The 22,018-nt window shown below is 48.9% G+C and overlaps 1 protein-coding gene across 1 annotated transcript in view; it reads left to right on the top strand.

The window, feature by feature from the left end:
- Positions 1-365: 365 nt before the first annotated feature.
- The window catches only part of ARF4 (ADP ribosylation factor 4), a 51,723-nt gene continuing 30,070 nt past the window's right edge, over positions 366-22,018 (top strand). The window contains exons 1-2 of the mRNA XM_063940860.1: positions 366-636; positions 20,820-20,900. Of these exons, the coding sequence (XP_063796930.1) occupies positions 570-636; positions 20,820-20,900 (148 nt within the window). The 5' untranslated portion in view covers positions 366-569. The remainder of the gene's footprint in view (positions 637-20,819; positions 20,901-22,018) is intronic.

Here is a 22,018-nt window from a genome sequence, read left to right as displayed (position 1 = left end):
TCAGGGGAGCTCTGCTAGATAGCTCTATGTTCTCATAGCCTGTTTATATCAAATCCACCACAGTAAAATATTGTTGATGATAATAATAATAATAATAATAATAATATGAGTAATGAATGAAAGCGGAGTTCTTTCCCGAGTATGCATCAACGCATACGCAGTGGCAGAAATGCGCTGCAGTACGCATGCGCTTTGGTCCGGTCAGTGTAACCTGCTGCACCTGTGTCGGGTTGGTTTTGGTCTCGTTGGAAGGGGCGGGGTTGCACAGTACGGTCCCGCCCCTCTTCATAATACATAACGGAGGTGGGCGTGGTTAGGCGGCTCTGAATAACCACGCTCGTCAGTATCAGCCGTACGAAGCCGCACCCCTCTCGTGACCTGTAGAATCACGTGGTTAGGCCGCGCCCCTCCCTTCCCCCACTTCCGGTGCAGCTCGGGATGTGGCGCTCATGACGTCATTTGGACCGCGTTGGAAGCGCTGCCGGGGCTGAGCGTGACGTGGCAGAGAGACGAGTATCCGCCGCCGGGCACACAGCAGAGCAGCACTTCGGCCACTACCGACCCCGAACATGGGCCTCACCATCTCCTCGCTCTTCTCCCGGCTCTTCGGCAAGAAGCAGATGCGGATCCTGATGGGTGAGTCGGGTTGGCATGTCGTGACATATAGCCGGGTAGTGGGCTCCATGGAACGCAGACTTGGGTATATTGGCAACCAGGGTTACACAGCTCCGGGAAGGTGGGACTCTAGGCCATTGGCAGGGGTGTAGGGGCGTCCAGTGCTACATATCCCGGAAGAGGGACTTAGGGGCACAGATATGGGCGCAGTGGCATGCAGGATCGCAGATCCGGGCAGAGGTGTCCTGGAGGCACAGACATGGGTGTAGTGGCATGCAAGATCATAGATCTGGGCAGAGGTGTCTTAAGGGCACATTCATAGGTACATAGACATACAGACATGGGTATAGTGGCATGCAGGCTCACAGATCTGGGCAGAGGTGTCCTGGGGTTACAGACATGGGTGTAGGGACATGCAGAGTCACAGAGATCCAGACAGAGGAGTTGTATATGTACAGACATGGGTATAGTGGCATGCAGGTTCACAGATCTGTGCAGAGGGTACATGGTGGCACATATATGGCTGTAGTGACATTCAGGATCACAGAGATCCAGAAAGATGGGGCATAGATATAAGCAGTAAAGTAATGTGTATTCTCATACAGATTTGGGCAGAGGGGGCATAGATGGACAGACATGGTTATAGTGACATGCAGGATCACAAAGGTCTGGGAAGAGGGCACAGATATGGGTATAGCAATGTGCAGGATCAGAGATCTAAGTAGAGGGGTCCTACGGGCAAAGAAATGGGTATAGTGGCATGCAGGCAAGGGACACAGACATGATTATGGGGTCACTTTATCACAGATCTAGGAAAAGGGGTCCCTGAGTTACAACTGTTGTATTGGCACATTCAAGAGTCCGTTCAGAAGTGACACTGAATTAAAGTCCTCAGCATAGGGACATCCGGGAACACACAGGTCTAGGCAGAGGTGACTGGTGCACTGGCGATTTTAAGGTGAACTTGAGATCTAAGCGTTGTAAAACCAGGGTTACAGGTATAGAGATAGGGGCATTCAGAATCAGTGATCTTGTAAAAGGGGGAACCAAGTACATATATTGCATAAGGGATCCAAGAACAGAGATCTAGGAGGAGGTGTTCCCAGAAACACTTGCATGTCAGAGTGGGGACAGACATGGCAGGAGTGGGATCCAAGCTCGCATATCAGTGGAGGAGTAAAGCAAAGTTGGCAAGTGTTTTTTTCTGTAAATAGGTGAGCTTGGGATAGAGCTGACCAAAAGCATTGAAATAAAAGCCTAAAGTTGAGCGTTTTTAAGTCCGCATTCAAGCAGATTTGTCAACCTCCTGTATAGTATTTGAGACTGACTGTGTACTTTGGTATAATGGTGTAGTTGTGTTCCATGTATTTCCAAGTTTTTTGGCTAGTTGCACATGTTAATGCCGGTTGGCTGTGGCTTTTTGTAGTCTAGTTCTGCTACAAACTAATCCAACCTGATGACAACCTAGGACTGTAGATGAATAGAGTTGTATATTTAGAGTTGTTACATTTATATCTAGGAAATGTTCTCTCCTATAGTACAGGCTGTCCTCGTTGGATGAGGAGGCTTTATATTTATACATTTATAGCATCACAATATTGCTAGATTTAGGGAGCAGTGTTACTGTCCCTATATATTGTAGTATGCCAACACCCCTCTATCTATATTCATGTAGCCCTGTTTACTATGGACTGAACTGCAGTTTTCAGCATCTCCTATTTGAGCGCTGTCACTTGTTTCTGGACACTGGGACGTCTACATCCCTTCCACTCCAAGTAGCAAGTTCCCAGCCCACATCAGCCCCTTTGTTAATCAGGAATGTGACACATCAGACATGGAGCATGCTAGTGTGTGACTAGTATTCTGCAGACATGCCTCCACGTTCTTCTGTGCTTCCTGATTGTGTGTCCATTCAGGGAGCCTTGTGCAACATGCTTATCTTCCTGTTCCGGAACTCCATTGTGATGTGGAAGGGGAGGATAGATTTGTGCAGAGATTTTCTTTCCCTTTATTGCTCCTTTGAGTTGTCATGTCAGAATATTGTTTCCCTCCCCTCTTCACCCGCAAATGCACACCCTTGTTGTATACAGTCTCAAAGGTAGTGTCCTGGTGGGCCTCAGATATTTTTATTTAGTTGTACTTGGTGTAATTCAGTCCTTTATTTTAGCAATTGTTATGATTTTCCTAGGTTGGGTTAAGGGGTTTATTTAGAAGCTTAAGGCCTGCTCTCTTGTACAAAGTATCTTATATATTTCCTCAATACACCACGTAGCGGGAGATGCATGGCATGAATGTGCTGACAGGTCCCAAGCAACTCTGTTAGTGTTGGGCGTGTTCTCCTCCCCCCCCCCCCCCCCCCCCAAAAAAAATGTCTTATTCGCATCGCTGTGCGATAGGACGCAGACCCTGCTGATTAAAATGATATGCAGTCTGCCTCTGTTCTGTGTGCATCTGCGGCTGTATCTGAATACAAAACGGTAAGTTAGTGTTTTCTAGGAAATCACTGTAGCATAGCGTTTCGTATGCAGATACAGCAGCAGTCGCACACAATACAGACATGCCGCATATAATTTTAATCGGCATAAGCTGCTTGTGCGTCCTATGTGCATCGTTTTGCGACAATCACACACGTATAGATGCTCGGCGTGACTAGAAGGGCTGTTCAACGTGCAGAGAAGCTAGATGTACATGGAATCAGTTTTACAGGTTTGACTCCTTTCTCCATTAGTATTTGGTCATTGCAAAGTAAAAAGAGAAACTGTACAGGTGCATGTACACGCACATTAATGCACGCAGATCTAACATGTATAGAGGACTCTGGTCAGTGTGAGCTGTAATGCAGGTGGTGTGTACATCTATACATAGTAGGGATGGCTGTCGATGGTGTGAAACCATCTGTACTACCCCTTTCACACCGCCAATGCCGGATCCCACCCGGGAATTGGAAACGGGTCCTTCCCGGGTGGGATCTGGCATTGAACACTACTGGTGGCTTCCCTGACCCAGCAGGTTGCCATAGCGGGGGGAGAGCGGATCAACATCATTGTAGTGAACAGTTTGCATCGACCCGGGAGCCCGTTTACACTGCCACTGACCCAGTATTCAACCCAGGAACAACACTGCTTTATTCCTGGGTTGAATTACCGGGTCAGGCGACCCGGGATTTCGACTATGGCGCCTTCACACCGCACGCTGACCCAGCAATATGCTGGGTCGATACCGGGTTATTTGTGCGATGTGAAAGGGGGTATAAGGGAGCTGTCGATTTCACCACTGTGTTCAATGAGCTGTAGGCCAATAAAATCCTGCGGGTGGGGCTTTGTGTGTGTTAAAGGGGTGAGGCTAGGCTCCGTGTCCTGACACCTAGAGCTGGCCATACACCTGGACGACTCGCAATCCGTGTCGCCACTTCCCCCTGCCAGCTGCCCGGCGTGCGATAGATTGTAAGGTGCTTTAGCACCGTATGATCTATTGTACATCCACAACTGTCCATTGCCGAGATCGACTGATCATGTGTAGTGTTCACTCTAGGATTTTTTTAGGGCAGGGTGCTGAGCATTGAAGAGGGCACATTTTTATTTTGAGGGGCACATTTTTGATGTGACGCTTTGCGCACAAAGCATAGCGCATATGTTTATAGTTTTTGTACATACATTTTGCCCTTAGTAAATCATATACCTATGCATACGGGTTCACTACGGCTGGCCGGCGGTCGGGCTTCCGGCGACCAGCATCCCGGCGCCGGGAGCCCGACCGCCGGCTTACCGACAGCTTGGCGAGCGCAAATGAGCCCCTTGCGGGCTCGCTGTGCTCGCCACGCTACGGGCACGGTGGCGCGCTACGCGCGCCACACTATTTTATTCTCCCTCTATGGGGGTCGTGGACCCCCACGAGGGAAAATAAGTGTCGGTATGCCGGCTGTCGGGCTCCCGGCGCCGGTATACTGAGCGCCGGGAGCCCGACCGCCGGCAAACAGAAGACCACCCTATGCATACATATAAGACACCTAACATCACATCTGTACTGAGAACACACTGTATATGTCCAGTCTTCTTGAAAGATCGGCTATAGCATATACATAAATAGATAATATAAATGTCTTTTCCAGTGCTGAAGTAGTTATAATCCGTATGTGTTATAAAACAGAAAAGTTAAACAATTGGTTAAAATATATAGGAAAAAAAAAAGTCTGTTCCACTAGGGAAATACTGTAAGCAGTACATGCTCACTGCTTACCCTGTTCTTTCCCTCTTTATCAGAGTGCTGTGTTATTTACAGTGCCTCCTCTGCCATCCAGTTGGCTAAAGGATAGAAATTGTGTTCCAATTTCAGAGGTGGGCAAGGAGTAGACGACAACATTGTAACATACACTCTGACTGTTGCATTCTGTATACAAGGGGGCGATTTATGGTCCTGCAGGGTGCACTGAAAAAGGGCAGGGTGAAAATGGGCAGGGTGCAGCACCCTGCTGAAACAGCCTAGAAGGAACACTATATGTGCAGCACATATGATCAGGTGATGTGACGTGCGACCTGCGGTCGAATGACGCGTCCATATCGTGTATTCGTACATGATTTTTTGGGATAGAATTGCTGAAATGATGGTATATCTTAGCTCCACATACATTTTAAATCCAACTATGACCCCTGGGACCTCCATTGATACCTGGTGCGTTTTTCATATTTGTAACACTGTGTGTGGCATCTGAATCACTCTGGTGCCACACACACCACACTCCCTTCCAAGTTGATTTAATTGGTGTGACAGGTGAAGTCCATTAGCACCTGTGGCCTTGATCTATCCCTGCTGACTAGGTCCCAGTATAGTTAAAGCTAGAGGGTCTGGGGTACTGCCATATGTCAGTGCTAGGGATTTCCTGAAAGAAGGGAACCTGTTTAAGGTATTGAAATAGGGTGTCTGCACCGCCAACTATGCCTCGCCTAAAATATTGAGCCATGAATGAATTCAGTGCTTTATGAATACAAATTGAATTTTGACTTTACAGAATGATCAGTGACTGAGGGGTCTATGTACTAAGTCTTGGAGAGAGAGAGAAAGCACCAACCAATCCATTACTAACTGCCATGTTACAGGTTGTGTTTGACATGACAGCATCTGATTGGTGCTTTATCTCTCTTCAAGGCTTAGTACATAGAGCCTAATTCAGCAATCACAGTCTGAATCCCTATGTGGAGTGCGCATGCGCGCACCCTGTGAGCTCAGTGAAATGCTAACATCTCTGGGATGCGATCGCCTCTGCCTGATTGACAGGCAGAGACAGGAGGGGGCATGCTAACAGCGTTAGAACGCCGTTGGCGGGGCGCTGTCCGGGCAACGCAGGCGTGGGAGCCAGTTAACCTACCAGTTTATTTTTGGATTGTGGGAGGAAACGGGAGTACCTGGAGGAAACCCACGCAAGTATGGGGAGAATATACAAACTCCACCCAGTTAGGACCATGGTGGGAATCCAACCCATGACCTCAGTGCTGTGAGGCAGTGCGCCACGCTATTTATTCTCCCTCCAGGGGGGGTGTCGTGGACACCCAAAGGGGGAGAATAGTTGTCGGTATAGCGGCTACCCATTACACCATCCGTGGATATGCCATGTTTTCATTAGTGTCCGTTCTACAGACCGAATAGCTTTAATCTGTGTTCAGGTGACAAGTACACTTCAATTCCTTAATAACCTCTCTAAACATCCTGCTCATGGGCATGGTGGTGCGTTACCCTACTTTCTCTAACATCCTAGTGGATGCTGGGGACTCCGTAAGGACCATGGGGAATAGACTGGTTCCGCAGGAGACAGGGCACTTTAAGAAAGAATTTGGATACTGGTGTGCTCTGGCTCCTCCTTCTATGTCCCTCCTCCAGACCTCAGTTTGAATCTGTGCCCGGACGAGCTGGGTGCTGTTTAGTGAGCTCTCCTGAGCTTGCTATAAGAAAGTATTTTGTTAGGATTTTTTTATTTTCAGAGAGATCTGCTGGCAACAGACTCTCTGCTACGTGGGACTGAGGGGAGAGAAGCAGCCCTACTCACTGAAGATAGGTCCTGCTTCTTAGGCTACTGGACACCATTAGCTCCAGAGGGATCGTACACAGGATCTCACCCTTTGTCGTCCGATCCCGGAGCCGCGCCGCCGTCCCCCTCGCAGAGCCGGAAGACAGAAGCCGGATGAAAGAAGCAAGTAGACTTCAAAATCGGCGGCAGAAGACTCCAGTCTTCAAACTGAGGTAGCGCACAGCACTGCAGCTGTGCGCCATTGCTCCCACACTAAACCCACATACTCCGGTCACTGTAGGGTGCAGGGGGGGGCGCCATGTGCAGCAATTAGGACCTCTTGGCAAAAAGTGGGCATATATACAGTTGGGCACTGTATATATGCATGAGCCCCCGCCATAATTTTACACAAACGCGGGACAGAAGCCCGCCGCTGAGGGGTCGGGGCTTCTTCCTCAGCACTCACCAGCGCCATTTTCTCTCCACAGCTCAGCTGAGAGGAAGCTCCCCAGGCTCTCCCCTGCAGATTCACGGTAGAAGAGGGTAAAAAGAGAGGGGGGGCACATAAATTAGGCGCAAAAACATTATATACAGCAGCTACTGTGTTAACACTAAGTTACTGTGTGATTCCTGGGACATATAGCGCTGGGGTGTGTGCTGGCATACTCTCTCTCTGTCTCTCCAAAAGGCCTTGTGGGGGAACTGTCTTCAAAAAGAGCATCCCCTGTGTGTGTGTGGTGTCGGTACTCTTGTGTCGACATGTTTGACGAGGAAGGCTATGTGGAAGCAGAGCGGGAGCAAATGAATGTGGGGTCGCCGCCGACGGCGCCGACACCTGATTGGATGGATATGTGGAAGGTTTTAAATGATAATGTTAATTCCTTACATAAAAGGTTGGATAAAGCTGAAACCTTAGGACAGTCGTGGACGCAGCCCATGCCTGATCCTATGTCGCAGAGGCCGTCAGGGTCTCAGAAGCGCCCACTATCCCAAATTGTTGACACGGATATCGACACAGATTCTGACTCCAGTGTCGATTGCGATGATGCAAAGTTACAGCCTAAATTGGCTAAAGCCATCCGTTACATGATTATAGCAATAAAGGATGTGTTGCACATCACAGAGGAAACCCCAGTCCCTGACAAGAGGGTTCATATGTATGGGGAAAAAAGGCAGGTGGTGACCTTTCCCCCTTCACATGAGCTAAATGGGTTGGGTGAAAAGGCTTGGGAATCTCCAGATAAAAAACTGCAGATTTCCAAACGGATGCTTATGGCGTATCCTTTCCCGCCAACGGACAGGTTACGCTGGGAATCCTCCCCTAGGGTGGACAAAGCTCTAACACGCTTATCCAAGAGGGTAGCCCTGCCGTCACAGGATACGGCCACCCTAAAAGATGTTGCGGATAGAAAGCAAGAGGGTACCCTGAAGTCCATTTATACACATTCAGGTACCTCACTAAGGCCGGCAATTGCGTCGGCCTGGGTGTGTAGTGCTGTAGCAGCATGGACGGATACCTTCTCTGAGGAACTTGATACCTTGGACAAGGGTACTATATTAATGACCCTGGGGCATATAAAAGATGCTGTCCTATATATGAGAGATGCTAAAAGAGACATTAGCCTTCTGGGCTCTAGAATAAATGCAATGTCGATTTCTGCCAGAAGGGTACTGTGGACTCGGCAATGGACAGGCGATGCCGACTCAAAAAGGCACATGGAGGTTTTACCTTACAAGGGTGAGGAGTTGTTTGGGGAGGGTCTCTCGGACCTGGTCTCCACAGCTACTGCTGGAAAGTCAAATTTTTTGCCATATGTTCCCTCACAACCTAAGAAAGCACCGTATTACCAAATGCAGTCCTTTCGATCACAAAAAAGCAAGAAAGTTCGAGGTGCGTCCTTTCTTGCCAGAGGCAGGGGCAGAGTAAAGAAGCTGCACAACACAGCTAGTTCCCAGGAACAGAAGTCCTCCCCGGCTTCTACTGAATCCACTGCACAACGCTGGGGCTCCACAGGCGGAGCTAGGCCCGGTGGGGGCGCTTCTCCGAAATTTCAGCCACAAGTGGGTTCACTCCCAGGTGGATCCCTGAGCAATAGAGATTGTGTCTCAGGGATACAAGCTGGAATTCGAAGAGATGCCCCCTCACCGATACCTCAAATCGGCCCTGCCAGCTTCCCCCTTAGAGACGGAAATAGTGTTAGCTGCAATTCACAAATTGTATCTTCAGCAGTTGGTGGTCAAGGTTCCCCTCCTTCAACAAGGAAAGGGTTATTATTCGACCATGTTTGTGGTACCGACACCGGACGGTTCGGTCAGACCCATATTGAATTTAAAATCCCTGAACATATACCTGAAAAGGTTCAAGTTCAAGATGGAATCGCTCAGAGCGGTCATCGCAAGCCTGGAAGGGGGGGGATTTTATGGTGTCTCTGGACATAAAGGATGCATACCTTCATGTCCCCATTTATCCACCTCATCAGGCGTACCTCAGATTTGTGGTACAGGATTGTCATTACCAATTCCAGACGTTGCCGTTTGGTCTCTCCACGGCACCGAGAATATTTACCAAGGTAATGGCGGAAATGATGGTGCTCCTGCGTAAGCAAGGGGTCACAATTATCCCATACTTGGACGATCTCCTCATAAAGGCGAGGTCCAGAGAGCAGTTGCTGATCAGCGTAGCACGCTCTCGGGAAGTGTTACAACAGCACGGCTGGATTCTAACTATTCCAAAGTCGCAGTTGATTCCTACGACTCGTCTGCCCTTCCTGGTCATGATTCTGGACACAGACCAGAAGAGGGTTTATCTCCTGATAGAGAAGGCTCAGGAGCTCATGACACTGGTCAGAGACCTATTAAAACCAAAACAGGTGTCGGTGTATCACTGCACGCGAGTCCTGGGAAAGATGGTGGCATCATACGAGGCCATTCCCTTCGGCAGGTTCCATGCGAGGACCTTTCAATGGGATCTGTTGGACAAGTGGTCCGGATCACATCTACAGATGCATCGGCTGATCACCCTATCCCCCAGGGCCAGGGTCTCTCTCCTGTGGTGGCTGCAGAGTGCTCACCTTCTCGAGGGCCGCAGATTCGGCATTCAGGACTGGGTCCTGGTGACCATGGATGCAAGCCTCCGAGGCTGGGGGGCAGTCACACAGGGAAGAAATTTCCAAGGTCTGTGGTCAAGTCAGGAGACTTGCCTTCACATCAATATTCTGGAACTAAGGGCCATATACAACGCCCTAAGTCAAGCGGAGACCCTGCTTCGTGACCAATCGGTGCTGATTCAGTCAGACAACATAACCGCAGTGGCTCATGTAAACCGCCAAGGCGGCACAAGGAGCAGGGTGGCGATGGCGGAAGCCGCCAGAATTCTTCGCTGGGCGGAGAATCGCGTAAGAGCACTGTCGGCAGTGTTCATTCCGGGAGTGGACAACTGGGAAGCAGACTTCCTCAGCAGGCACGACCTCCACCCGGGAGAGTGGGGACTTCATCAAGAAGTCTTCGCGCAGATTGCAAGTCTGTGGGAACTGCCACAGGTGGACTTGATGGCATCCCGCCTCAACAAAAAGCTACAGAGGTATTGCGCCAGGTCAAGAGACCCTCAGGCGATAGCTGTAGACGCACTAGTGACACCGTGGGTGTTCCAGTCGGTTTATGTATTTCCTCCTCTTCCTCTCATACCCAAGGTGCTGAGAATCATAAGAAAAAGAGGAGTAAGAACAATACTCATTGTTCCGGATTGGCCAAGAAGGACTTGGTATCCAGAGCTGCAAGAAATGCTCACAGAGGACCCATGGCCTCTGCCTCTAAGACAGGACTTGTTGCAACAGGGGCCCTGTCTGTTCCAAGACTTACCGCGGCTGCGTTTGACGGCATGGCGGTTGAACGCCGGATCCTAGCGGAAAAAGGCATTCCGGATGAGGTTATTCCTACGCTGATAAATGCTAGGAAGGACGTGATGGCTAAACATTATCACCGTATATGGCGAAAATATGTTGCTTGGTGTGAGGCCAGGAATGCCCCTACGGAGGAATTCCAGCTGGGCTGTTTCCTTCACTTCCTACAGTCGGGAGTGACTTTGGGCCTAAAATTGGTTTCCATTAAGGTCCAGATTTCGGCCCTATCCATTTTCTTTCAAAAAGAACTGGCTTCTCTACCTGAAGTTCAGACGTTTGTAAAGGGAGTGCTGCATATTCAGCCCCCTTTTGTGCCTCCAGTGGCACCTTGGGATCTTAACGTGGTGTTGAGTTTCCTGAAGTCACACTGGTTTGAGCCACTTAAAACCGTGGAGTTGAAATTTCTCACGTGGAAGGTGGTCATGCTATTAGCCTTGGCTTCAGCTAGGCGTGTGTCAGAATTAGCGGCTTTGTCACATAAAGCTCCTATCTGGTTTTCCATATGGACAGGGCAGAATTGCGGAACAGTCCACCATTTCTGCCAAAAGTGGTGTCATCTTTTCATATGAACCAACCTATTGTGGTGCCTGTGGCTACTCGTTACTTGGAGGATTCCGAGTTACTAGATGTGGTCAGGGCTTTGAAGGTTTATGTAGCCAGAACGGCTAGAGTCAGGAAAACTGAGTCGCTGTTTATCCTGTATGCATCCAACAAGCTGGGTGCTCCTGCTTCAAAGCAAACTATTGCTCGCTGGATCTGTAACACGATTCAGCAAGCTCATTCTGCGTCTGGAGTGCCGCTACCAAAATCAGTAAAAGCCCACTCCACAAGGTAGGTGGGCTCTTCTTGGGCGGCTGCCCGAGGGGTCTCGGCATTACAGCTTTGCCGAGCAGCTACTTGGTCAGGTTCGAACACTTTTGCAAAGTTCTACAAGTTTGATACCCTGGCTGAGGAGGACCTTGTGTTTGCTCATTCGGTGCTGCAGAGTCATCCGCACTCTCCCGCCCGTTTGGGAGCTTTGGTATAATCCCCATGGTCCTTACGGAGTCCCCAGCATCCACTAGGACGTTAGAGAAAATAAGATTTTACTTACCGGTAAATCTATTTCCCGTAGTCCGTAGTGGATGCTGGGCGCCCGTCCCAAGTGCGGACTTCTTCTGCAATACTTGTATATAGTTATTGCTTATATAAGGGTTATGTTATGGTTGCATCAGGGTTGATCTGATGCTCCGTTGTTGTTCATACTGTTAACTGGGTAAGTTTATCACAAGTTATACGGTGTGACTGGTATGAGTCTTGGCCTGGATTCCAAAATCCTTTCCTTGTACTGTCAGCTCTTCCGGGCACAGTTTCTCTAACTGAGGTCTGGAGGAGGGGTATAGAGGGAGGAGCCAGAGCACACAGTATCCAAATTCTTTCTTAAAGTGCCCTGTCTCCTGCAGAGCCTGTCTATTCCCCATGGTCCTTACGGAGTCCCCAGCATCCACTACGGACTACGAGAAATAGATTTACCGGTAAGTAAAATCTTATTTATTCACCCTCCAGGGGTGTCGTGGACACCCCAAGAGGGAGACTAGTCAGTATACCGGCTGTCGGGATTCCGGCATCAGCATGCTGCGCGCCGGGATCCCGACAGCCGGTATATTGAGTGCCACCCGTTTTGTGGGTTGTAGGGTAACTATGTAGAAGAGTCCTTTATTTAGCTTGTGCAGTACTATTCCTTATTTGATGGGTTGCCCTCCAGGGGCTGTGATGTCCAGGTGTGAGTAAATGCAGTAGCCCAGAGGTTCGCAAACGCAGTCCTCAAGACACCCATAAACTGGGCATACACTATACCATTATCTGGCAGATCACTTTCCAGATCTGGTTAGTTGGAATGACAATCAACTGTTTGCTCCCAAACGCAGGAAAACTTGGCACAAACGGTTTATACAAATTGGTTATATCTGTGATTGAATCAATTTGTCTGAACGACAGATTTTTGCTTTAGGGCAGAAAGATATTGGACTGATCCTAACATCGCCCCAGAAAGGCTTCTGCTTTCTCAGACCTGGACATCACAGCCCCTAAAGGGAAATCCATCATACAAGGAGGAGTACAGCACAAATATATATAAAGGGTGCTTCTAAAGAGTAACCCTAGAACCCACAAAACTTAGGGGTCGCCCTAAAGGGAGTTTACAAGTATCTTACTGGTATACACAAGAAAGGGGAAAGGATAGTCCCTTTAGGACACCTCCTGACAACTAGAGCAGCGGGTCTCATAAGCTGTAATTAACTTGCAATAAAACACTTTCTGGCATACATCTTCAGTTACACACACACCACATATACCATATCCCCTAGGCACACAGATACATACTCGTGCCCTCGCTGTTCAGCCCCCTTGCTACGCTGTATGCCCCTCATTTAATACATAGACTTACCAGGAAGATTGACCACCTTTCGGGATACAGCTGCAATACTCCCAAAGCCCCCCTCGTAGAAGCACAGTGACACCATTACGTTTGAGTACGTTACGTTTATAGCATTGGCATCTGTTCTACATAATGATAGCAGCAATTGTATCTCTGCCTTCTCTAAAGGGATGGATTGAAACAGATGTCGCAAGATTATAAACGTATCTCTGTGTAATCCCTAACTCCAGGATGGAGAAGAAGTAATCTAGTAGCCAATTGTTGAATCTAGAGTCTGGCTAGAACTTTTTCTTTGTGTTGGCAGCTGGGGACTTATTTTGCCATCACTCATTACCAGGAACTAATGTGCACAATCTCTGCTCCAAATCAAGATGCAATCTTCCGCTCTGTGCGTACATGCTATGTAGTGTTGCAGACAGATTACTGTTCTCTGTAAGCGAGCCATACAGTATGCTGGCCTACCTGCATAGTCCCACTACCTGGTAACTGGCAATGGCGTCTGAGTTGTGTAACGGGCGAGTTCAGTTCAGTAGATCTACAGTAAATGGACATCAATAGGTCGGCCCCATATGGGTGACGGGTAAAGGGGGATATCCAATTATTTGCTGTTGATGACCGTGGGTAATTGTATTGCCGGGACTATCCTATTAGCCGCGATGTGGCGGGCTCCTACCCCTGATGTCGGATTATACTTTGGGTACCTGGGCATCCGAAGCATAATCCGCGATAAGTGTCTGCCGGAGCCACAATAACCCATGGGATTGGGTCGCATGTTATTGTGCGATCGCGGGTCAGTTTTCACACGATGAAAACGGCCTGTAACAGGATACCGCAATAATGACCATTGGTCATTAATCGTCGTGGATAATCGGATACCCCCTAAAGTTTGATTGTTGACAGGGTCAAAAGGTCAACAATCTTTTTTTTATTAGTTTTTGGGGTGTAATTTTTGTTTCATCATATGTGACCCCAGTAGTATGTCGTATACCCCGGCGAGGCTCCCTGCACCTGCCACAGGTTACTATACCCAGTTGTAGTCCACGTGGATGGTAAATGAAGTAAAAGTTTAACTTAAACCCCTAACCTTGTTGACCTTTTGAACCTGTCGACCTACTGACTGTCTAACTAGACGCTGTCCATCCAGTGTATGGGATCTGTAAAGGGATGTTGCGGGCTGTGTATAGATATGACCATGACTAAAGGAACAGCCGCTGCACTGACCTTTGTGTCTCCTATATGCACAGTGTAGAATGGTAGATGGATCCTGAGCCTAGGACAGGCCTGTAGTGTTAGATTAAAACTTCACTTCTAAAAAACATATTTCTCTGACGTCCTAGTGGATGCTGGGAACTCCGTAAGGACCATGGGGAATAGCGGCTCCGCAGGAGACTGGGCACAAAAGTAAAGCTTTAGGACTACCTGGTGTGCACTGGCTCCTCCCCCTATGACCCTCCTCCAAGCCTCAGTTAGATTTTTGTGCCCGAACGAGAAGGGTGCACACTAGGGGCTCTCCTGAGCTGCTTAGTGAAAAGTTTAGTTTTAGGTTTTTTATTTTCAGTGAGACCTGCTGGCAACAGGCTCACTGCATCGAGGGACTAAGGGGAGAAGAAGCGAACTCACCTGCGTGCAGAGTGGATTGGGCTTCTTAGGCTACTGGACACCATTAGCTCCAGAGGGATCGAACACAGGCCCAGCCATGGAGTCCGGTCCCAGAGCCGCGCCGCCGGCCCCCTTACAGAGCCAGAAGCAAGAAAAGGTCCGGAAAATCGGCGGCAGAAGACATCCTGTCTTCACCAAGGTAGCGCACAGCACTGCAGCTGTGCGCCATTGCTCCTCAGCACACTTCGGTCACTGAGGGTGCAGGGCGCTAGGGGGGGGCGCCCTGAGCAGCAATAAAAACACCTTGGCTGGCGAAAATACATTACATATAGCCCCCAGCGCTATATGGATGAATTTTAACCCCTGCCAGATTACACTGAAAAACGGGAGAAAAGGCCGCTGAGAAAGGGGCGGAGCCTATCTCCTCAGCACACTGGCGCCATTTTCCCTCACAGCTCCGTTGGAGGGAAGCTCCCTGGCTCTCCCCTGCAGTCACTACACTACAGAAAGGGTTAAAAAAGAGAGGGGGGCACTAATTAGGCGCAGTATAAACAATACAGCAGCTATAAGGGGAAAAACACTTATATAAGGTTATCCCTGTATGTATATATATATATATATATATATATATATATATATATATATATATATATATATATATATATATATATATATATATATATATATATATATATAGCGCTCTGGTGTGTGCTGGCAAACTCTCCCTCTGTCTCCCCAAAGGGCTAGTGGGGTCCTGTCCTCTATCAGAGCATTCCCTGTGTGTGTGCTGTGTCGGTACGTTGTGTCGACATGTATGAGGAGGAAAATGATGTGGAGGCGGAGCAAATTGCCTGTAATAGGGATGTCACCCACTAGGGGGTCGACACCTGAGTGGATGAACTGCTGGAAGGAATTACATGACAGTGTCAGCTCTTTACAAAAGACAGTGATTGACATGAGACAGCCGGCTACTCAGCTTGTGCCTGTCCAGACGTCTCATAGGCCGTCAGGGGCTCTAAAGCACCCGTTACCTCAGATGGCAAATACAGACGCCGACACGGATACGGACTCCAGTGTCGACGGTGAAGAGACAAATATGACTTCCAGTAGGGCCACACGTTACATGATTGAGGCAATGGAAAATGTTTTACACATTTCTGATAATACGAGTACCACCAATAGGGGTATTATGTTCAGTGAGGAAAAACTACCTGTAGTTTTCCTGAATCTGAGAAATTAAATGAGGTGTGTGATGAAGCGTGGGTTTCCCCCGATAAAAAAACTGAATTTCTAAAAAGTTATTGGCATATATCCTTTCCCGCCAGAGGTTAGGGTGCGTTGGGGAAACACCCCCTAGGGGGGATAAAGCGCTCACACGCTTGTCAAAACAAGGGCTCTACCCTCTCCTGAGATGGCCGCCCTTAAGGATCCTGCTGATAGAAAGCAGGAGGGTATCCTAAAATGTATTTACACACATACTGGTGTTATACTGCGACCAGCAATCGCCTCAGCCTGGATGTGCAGTGCTGGGTTGGCGTGGTCGGATTCCCTGACTGAAAATATTGATACCCTAGATAGGGACAGTATATTATTGCCTGTAGAGCATTTAAAAGATGCATTTCTATATATGTGTGATGCACAGCGGGATATTTGCCGACTGGCATCAAGAGTAAGTGCGCTGTCCATTTCTGCCAGAAGAGGGTTATGGACACGACAGTGGTCAGGTGATGCGGATTCCAAATGGCATATGGAAGTATTGCCTTATAAAGGGGAGGAGTTATTTGGGGTCGGTCTTTCAGACCTGGTGGCCACGGCAACAGCTGGGAAATCCACGTTTTTACCCCAGGTCGCCTCTCAACATAAGAAGACGCCGTATTATCAGGCGCAGTCCTTTCGTTCCCATAAGGGCACGTGGGCAAAAGGTTCCTCATTTCTGCCCCGTGACCGAGGGAAACGGCTGCAGAAATCAGCCAGTTCCCAGGAACAGAAGCCCTCTCCCGCCTCTGCCAAGCCCTCAGCATGACGCTGGGGCTTTACAAGCAGACAGGGAGGCAGTGTTGGAAGCCATTCACAAGCTGTATTCCCAGCAGGTGATAATTAAGGTACCCCTCCTGCAACAGGGAAAGGGGTATTACTCCACACTGTTGTGGTACCGAAGCCGGACGGCTCGGTGAGACCGATTTTAAATCTAAAATCTTTGAGCACTTACATACAGAGGTTCAAATTCAAGAGAAGGGGACTACATGGTGTCTCTGGACATCAAGGATGCTTACCTTCATGTCCAAATTTACCCTTCTCACCAAGGGTACCTCAGGTTTGTGGTACAGAACTGTCACTATCAGTTTCAGACGCTGCCGTTTGGATGGTCCACGGCACCCCGGGTCTTTACCAAGGTAATGGCCGAAATGATGATACTCCTTCGAAGGGAGTTTTAGTTATCCCTTACTTGGACGATCTCCTGATAAGGGTAAGATCCTGGGAACAGTTGGAGGTCGGTGTAGCACTATCTCAGGTAGTGTTGCGACAGCACGATTGGATTCTCAATATTCCAAAATCGCAGCTGGTTCCGACGACTCGTCTTCTGTTCCTAGGGATGATTCTGGACACAGTTCAGAAAAAGGTGTTTCTCCCGGAGGAGAGAGCCAGGGAGTTATCCGAGCTAGTCAGGAACCTCCTAAAACCGAGCCAAGTCTCAGTGCATCAATGCACAAGGGTTCTGGGAAAAATGGTAGCTTCCTACGAAGCAAAGCCATTTGGCAGATTCCACGCAAGAACTTTCCAGTGGGACCTGCTGGACAAATGGTCCGGGTCGCATCTTAAGATGCATCAGCGGATAACCCGGTCACCAAGGACAAGGGTGTCCCTCCTGTGGTGGTTGCAGAGTGCTCATCTTCTAGAGGGCCGCAGAGTCGGCATTCAGGACTGGGTCCTGGTGACCACGGATGCCAGCCTGCGAGGCTGGGGAGCAGTCGCACAGGGAAGAAATTTCCAGGGCTTATGGTCAAGCCTGGAGACATCATTTCACATAAATATCCTGGAGCTAAGGGCCATTTACAATGCTCTCAGCTTAGCAAGACCTCTGCTTCAAGGTCAGCCGGTGTTGATCCAGTCGGACAACATCACGGCAGTCACCCGTGTAAACAGACAGGGTGGCACAAGAAGCAGTCAATGGCAGAAGCTGCAAGGATTCTTTGCTGGGCGGAAAATCATGGGATAGCACTGTCAGCAGTATTCATTCCGGGAGTGGACAACTGGGAAGCAGACTTCCTCAGCAGGCACGGCCTCCACCCGGGAGAGTGGGGACTTCACCCAGAAGTCTTCCACATGATTGTAAACCATTGGGAAAAACCAAAGGTGGACATGATGGCGTCCCGCCTAAACAAAAAATTGGACAGGTATTGCGCCAGGTCGAGGGACCCTCAGGCAATAGCTGTGGACGCTCTGGTAACACCGTGGGTGTACCAGTCAGTGTATGTGTTCCCTCCTCTTCCTCTCATACCAAAAGTACTGAGAATTATAAGACGGAGGGGAGTAAGAACTATACTCGTGGCTCCGGATTGGCCAAGAAGGACTTGGTGCCCGGAACTTCAAGAGATGCTCACGGAGGACCCGTGGCCTCTACCTCTAAGAAGGGACCTGCTCCAGCAAGGACCCTGTCTATTCCAAGACTTACCGCGGCTGCGTTTAACGGCAGGGCGGTTGAACGCCGGATCCTGAAGGAAAAAGGCATTCCGGATGAAGTCATCCCTACCCTGATCAAGCCAGGAAGGATGTAACCGCAAAGCATTATCACCGCATTGGGCGAAAATATGTTGCGGGGTGCGAGGCCAGTAAGGCCCCGATGGAGGAATTTTCAACTAGGTCGATTCCTGCTTTTCCTGTAAACAGGAGTGTCTATGTGCCTAAAATTGGGGTCCATTAAGGTTCAAATTTCGGCCCTGTCAATTTTCTTCCAGAAAGAACTAACTTCAGTTCCTGAAGTTCAGACGTTTTGTAAAAGGGGTACTGCATATACAGCCTCCTTTTGTGCCTCCAGTGGCACCTTGGGATCTCAATGTAGTTTTGGGGTTCCTAAAGTCACATTGGTTTGAACCACTTGAATCTGTGGAGTTAAAATATCTCACATGGAAAGTGGTCATGTTGTTGGCCCTGGCCTCGGCCAGGCGCGTGTCAGAATTGGGGGCTTTATCCTGTAAAGGCCCTTATCTGATCTTCCAGACAGGGTGGAATTGAGGACTCATCCTCAATTTCTCCCTAAGGTGTTTTCAGCGTTTCACGTGAACCAGCCTATTGTGGTACCTGCGGCTACTAGGGACTTGGAGGACTCCAAGTTGCTGGACGTAGTCAGGGCCCTGAAAATATGTTTCCAGGACGGCTGGAGTCAGAAAATCTGACTCGCTGTTTATCCTGTATGCACCCAACAAGCTGGGTGCTCCTGCTTCTAAGCAGACTATTGCTCGTTGGATTTGTAGTACAATTCAGCTTGCACATTCTGTGGCAGGCCTGCCACAGCCAAAATCTGTAAAAGCCCATTCCACACGGAAAGTGGGCTCATCTTGGGCGGCTGCCCGAGGGGTCTCGGCTTTACAACTTTGCCGAGCAGCTACTTGGTCAGGGGCAAACACGTTTGCTAAATTCTACAAATTTGATACCCTGGCTGAGGAGGACCTGGAGTACTCTCATTCGGTGCTGCAGAGTCATCCGCACTCTCCCGCCCGTTTGGGAGCTTTGGTATAATCCCCATGGTCCTTACGGAGTTCCCAGCATCCACTAGGACGTCAGAGAAAATAAGAATTTACTTACCGATAATTCTATTTCTCATAGTCCGTAGTGGATGCTGGGCGCCCATCCCAAGTGCGGATTGTCTGCAATACTTGTACATAGTTATTGTTACAAAAATCGGGTTATTGTGGTTGTGAGCCATCTTTCCAGAGGCTCCTCTGTTATCATGCTGTTAACTGGATTCAGATCACAGGTTGTACGGTGTGATCGGTGTGGCTGGTATGAGTCTTACCCGGGATTCATAAATCCTTCCTTATTGTGTACGCTCGTCCGGGCACAGTATCCTAACTGAGGCTTGGAGGAGGGTCATAGGGGGAGGAGCCAGTGCACACCAGGTAGTCCTAAAGCTTTACTTTTGTGCCCAGTCTCCTGCGGAGCCGCTATTCCCCATGGTCCTTACGGAGTTCCCAGCATCCACTACGGACTATGAGAAATAGAATTATCGGTAAGTAAATTCTTATTTTAATCCAGTACAGTGATAATAACACAGGTTGTTTCCAAAGGGTTATTACTAAAATAGATCAAACATTTTGTTAATGCTTTGTCCTGTTTACTTCAGGGCAGGGCTCTGTATCATGTAAGTTCTTATTGATCAGCTGGCTTGTGACTGAGGAATAGCTGATTTGCCTGCAGTGCTTGTCCTGAATCTGGGCCTGCCCTGATCTGACCGCACAGTACTTCAGTCCTGTGCACAGAAATAAAGTGCTGAGCCAGTAATATAATCTGCGTTCCTGCTGTCCGTGATATTATTCAGTGTACGCTTCTTAGCTTTTTGTCAGCCACACAGGTCTAAAACGTTTTGTTTGGCACTGGGTGTGGGAAATAGTATTTGCTGAGTGGGGCTGTGAAACCAAAGATGACTGACATTTACTTTGCTATCATTTATTTCGGCTGTGTGGGGGTCATGTAGAGTTAGATGTGCAGTAAAGGGAGTCCTCCATATGTACGCAGACTTGGATGTACATGCGTATTGCGTGCCTCCTACGTGTGGAAAGGCAGAACAGGAGAGGTAGTGGAAGTAGCCTTATAGGCGCCTCTTAGAGGGCTTATTTGTGGCCGCTGCTTCTCCTCCATATAAGATCCGACGATCATCAGCAATGGGCCTTTTTGTCTGTAAAAGGAAAAAACAAAACCAGCTGTATTGACAGCCTAGGCTGGTATGCACAATTTGGGCGGTCGTAGAGTGTGGGGTACCACTGGCATAGCCACTAAGATATGCCAGCCAGGGCTCGTGGCACTGTTGCATAGAAATATTTGGCCCATTTAGGCATCCACAGGTTGATAAAAAAAAAAAAAAAAAACCCCTTCATGAGACTACTTATTCCTTGCAGAGCCCTGACATGAATGGGAAACATTCAGCATACTACTTCTGTTTATTCCATAGTGTATTAACCACTGTCCGTGGGCAGGTATGGGATCACAACTGTATAGTATATTGAAGCAATATACCACTAGCCTATGTGCATATTATGCAAATTTGTATTGATGCCATGTTCTTATCTCTCTGCAGTTGGCCTTGATGCTGCCGGTAAAACAACAATCCTGTACAAGCTGAAGTTAGGCGAGATTGTCACAACCATCCCAACAATTGGTGAGTAACTCACTGTCAAACAAACATTGACTTCTGACCAATACAGAGGAAAGGTTTTGTTTGATAATCTCATACAGTACGTCTGCAGTGACATGGACAGGCAATATTAGGTGTATGTGCGTCTGCGGTGACACGGACAGGAAATATTAGGTGCAGGGACTGGAACTGTGGAATGGTTCTGAAGTGCATGCAACATGAATAAATCCCTTTAACTAGGGAGGCCAATCCGGGGCAGTAGGGATCAGTGAAAAAGGGTGTAGGGAGCAGCACTGGAGGGTAGGTAGCGGTGCGGGAGGGTTTAGGTAGCGGCGCGGAAGGGAGGGAGGGTGTAGGTAGCTGTGCGGGAGGGTGTAGGTAGCTGTGCGGGAGGGTGTAGGTAGCGGTGCTGCCGTCCATACATATAGAATAACATACTGACATTTATACTCAGAATACTGGGACACAAGAACTATGCAGTGCTGCCGTCCATACATACAGAATAAGGACATATACCAAGATTTACATTCAGCATAGAGAACACAAGAAGTGGTGCTGTGCTGCCGTCCATACATACAGGTAGCAGGGAGGGTTGGTGCAGGTAGCGGCGCTGGAGGGAGTCTGTTAGCACTGCACGGAGAGAAGGTGGGTGAAAGTAATACCACTTACTATTAAGCGGGCGTAAGCCATAGATAAACGCTGAGCGCAGCGGCATTTCAAATGAAGCGCCGGCCGCCAGCCAACCAGAGCTGGCGGACCGGCAGCCAATCAGGGAAGCGGCCGCAGCAGTCGCTCCTGATTGGCTGCCGCTGCTACGGCAGCTTCCCTGATTGGCTGCCGATCCGCCAGCTCTGATTGGCTGGCGGCCGGCGCTACTTTTGAAGTGCCGCCGCGTTCAGTGTTTATCTATGGCTGCCGCCCGCCTAATTTTAAGTAGTATTACTTACACACACCCTCCCGCGCATGCGCAATGTAATCCCGTGAATCCCGGCATTTTTGGGCCCAAATCCCGGGATCCCGCTGATCCCGGGATTGGCCTCCCTACCTTTAACCCCTTCAGTGGTGAGTTTTCAATTCAAAAACACCCTGGAGGGTGTGTGTTTAAATTGGTGGGGGAGGAGAGAGAGAAAGAAAGGTGTGTG

The sequence above is a fragment of the Pseudophryne corroboree genome, chromosome 9 (assembly GCF_028390025.1).
Source record: "Pseudophryne corroboree isolate aPseCor3 chromosome 9, aPseCor3.hap2, whole genome shotgun sequence".
Classification (NCBI taxonomy): Eukaryota; Metazoa; Chordata; class Amphibia; order Anura; family Myobatrachidae; genus Pseudophryne; species Pseudophryne corroboree.
Note: the sequence above shows the minus strand (reverse complement) of the source record. Positions and strands in the feature narration are given on the sequence as shown.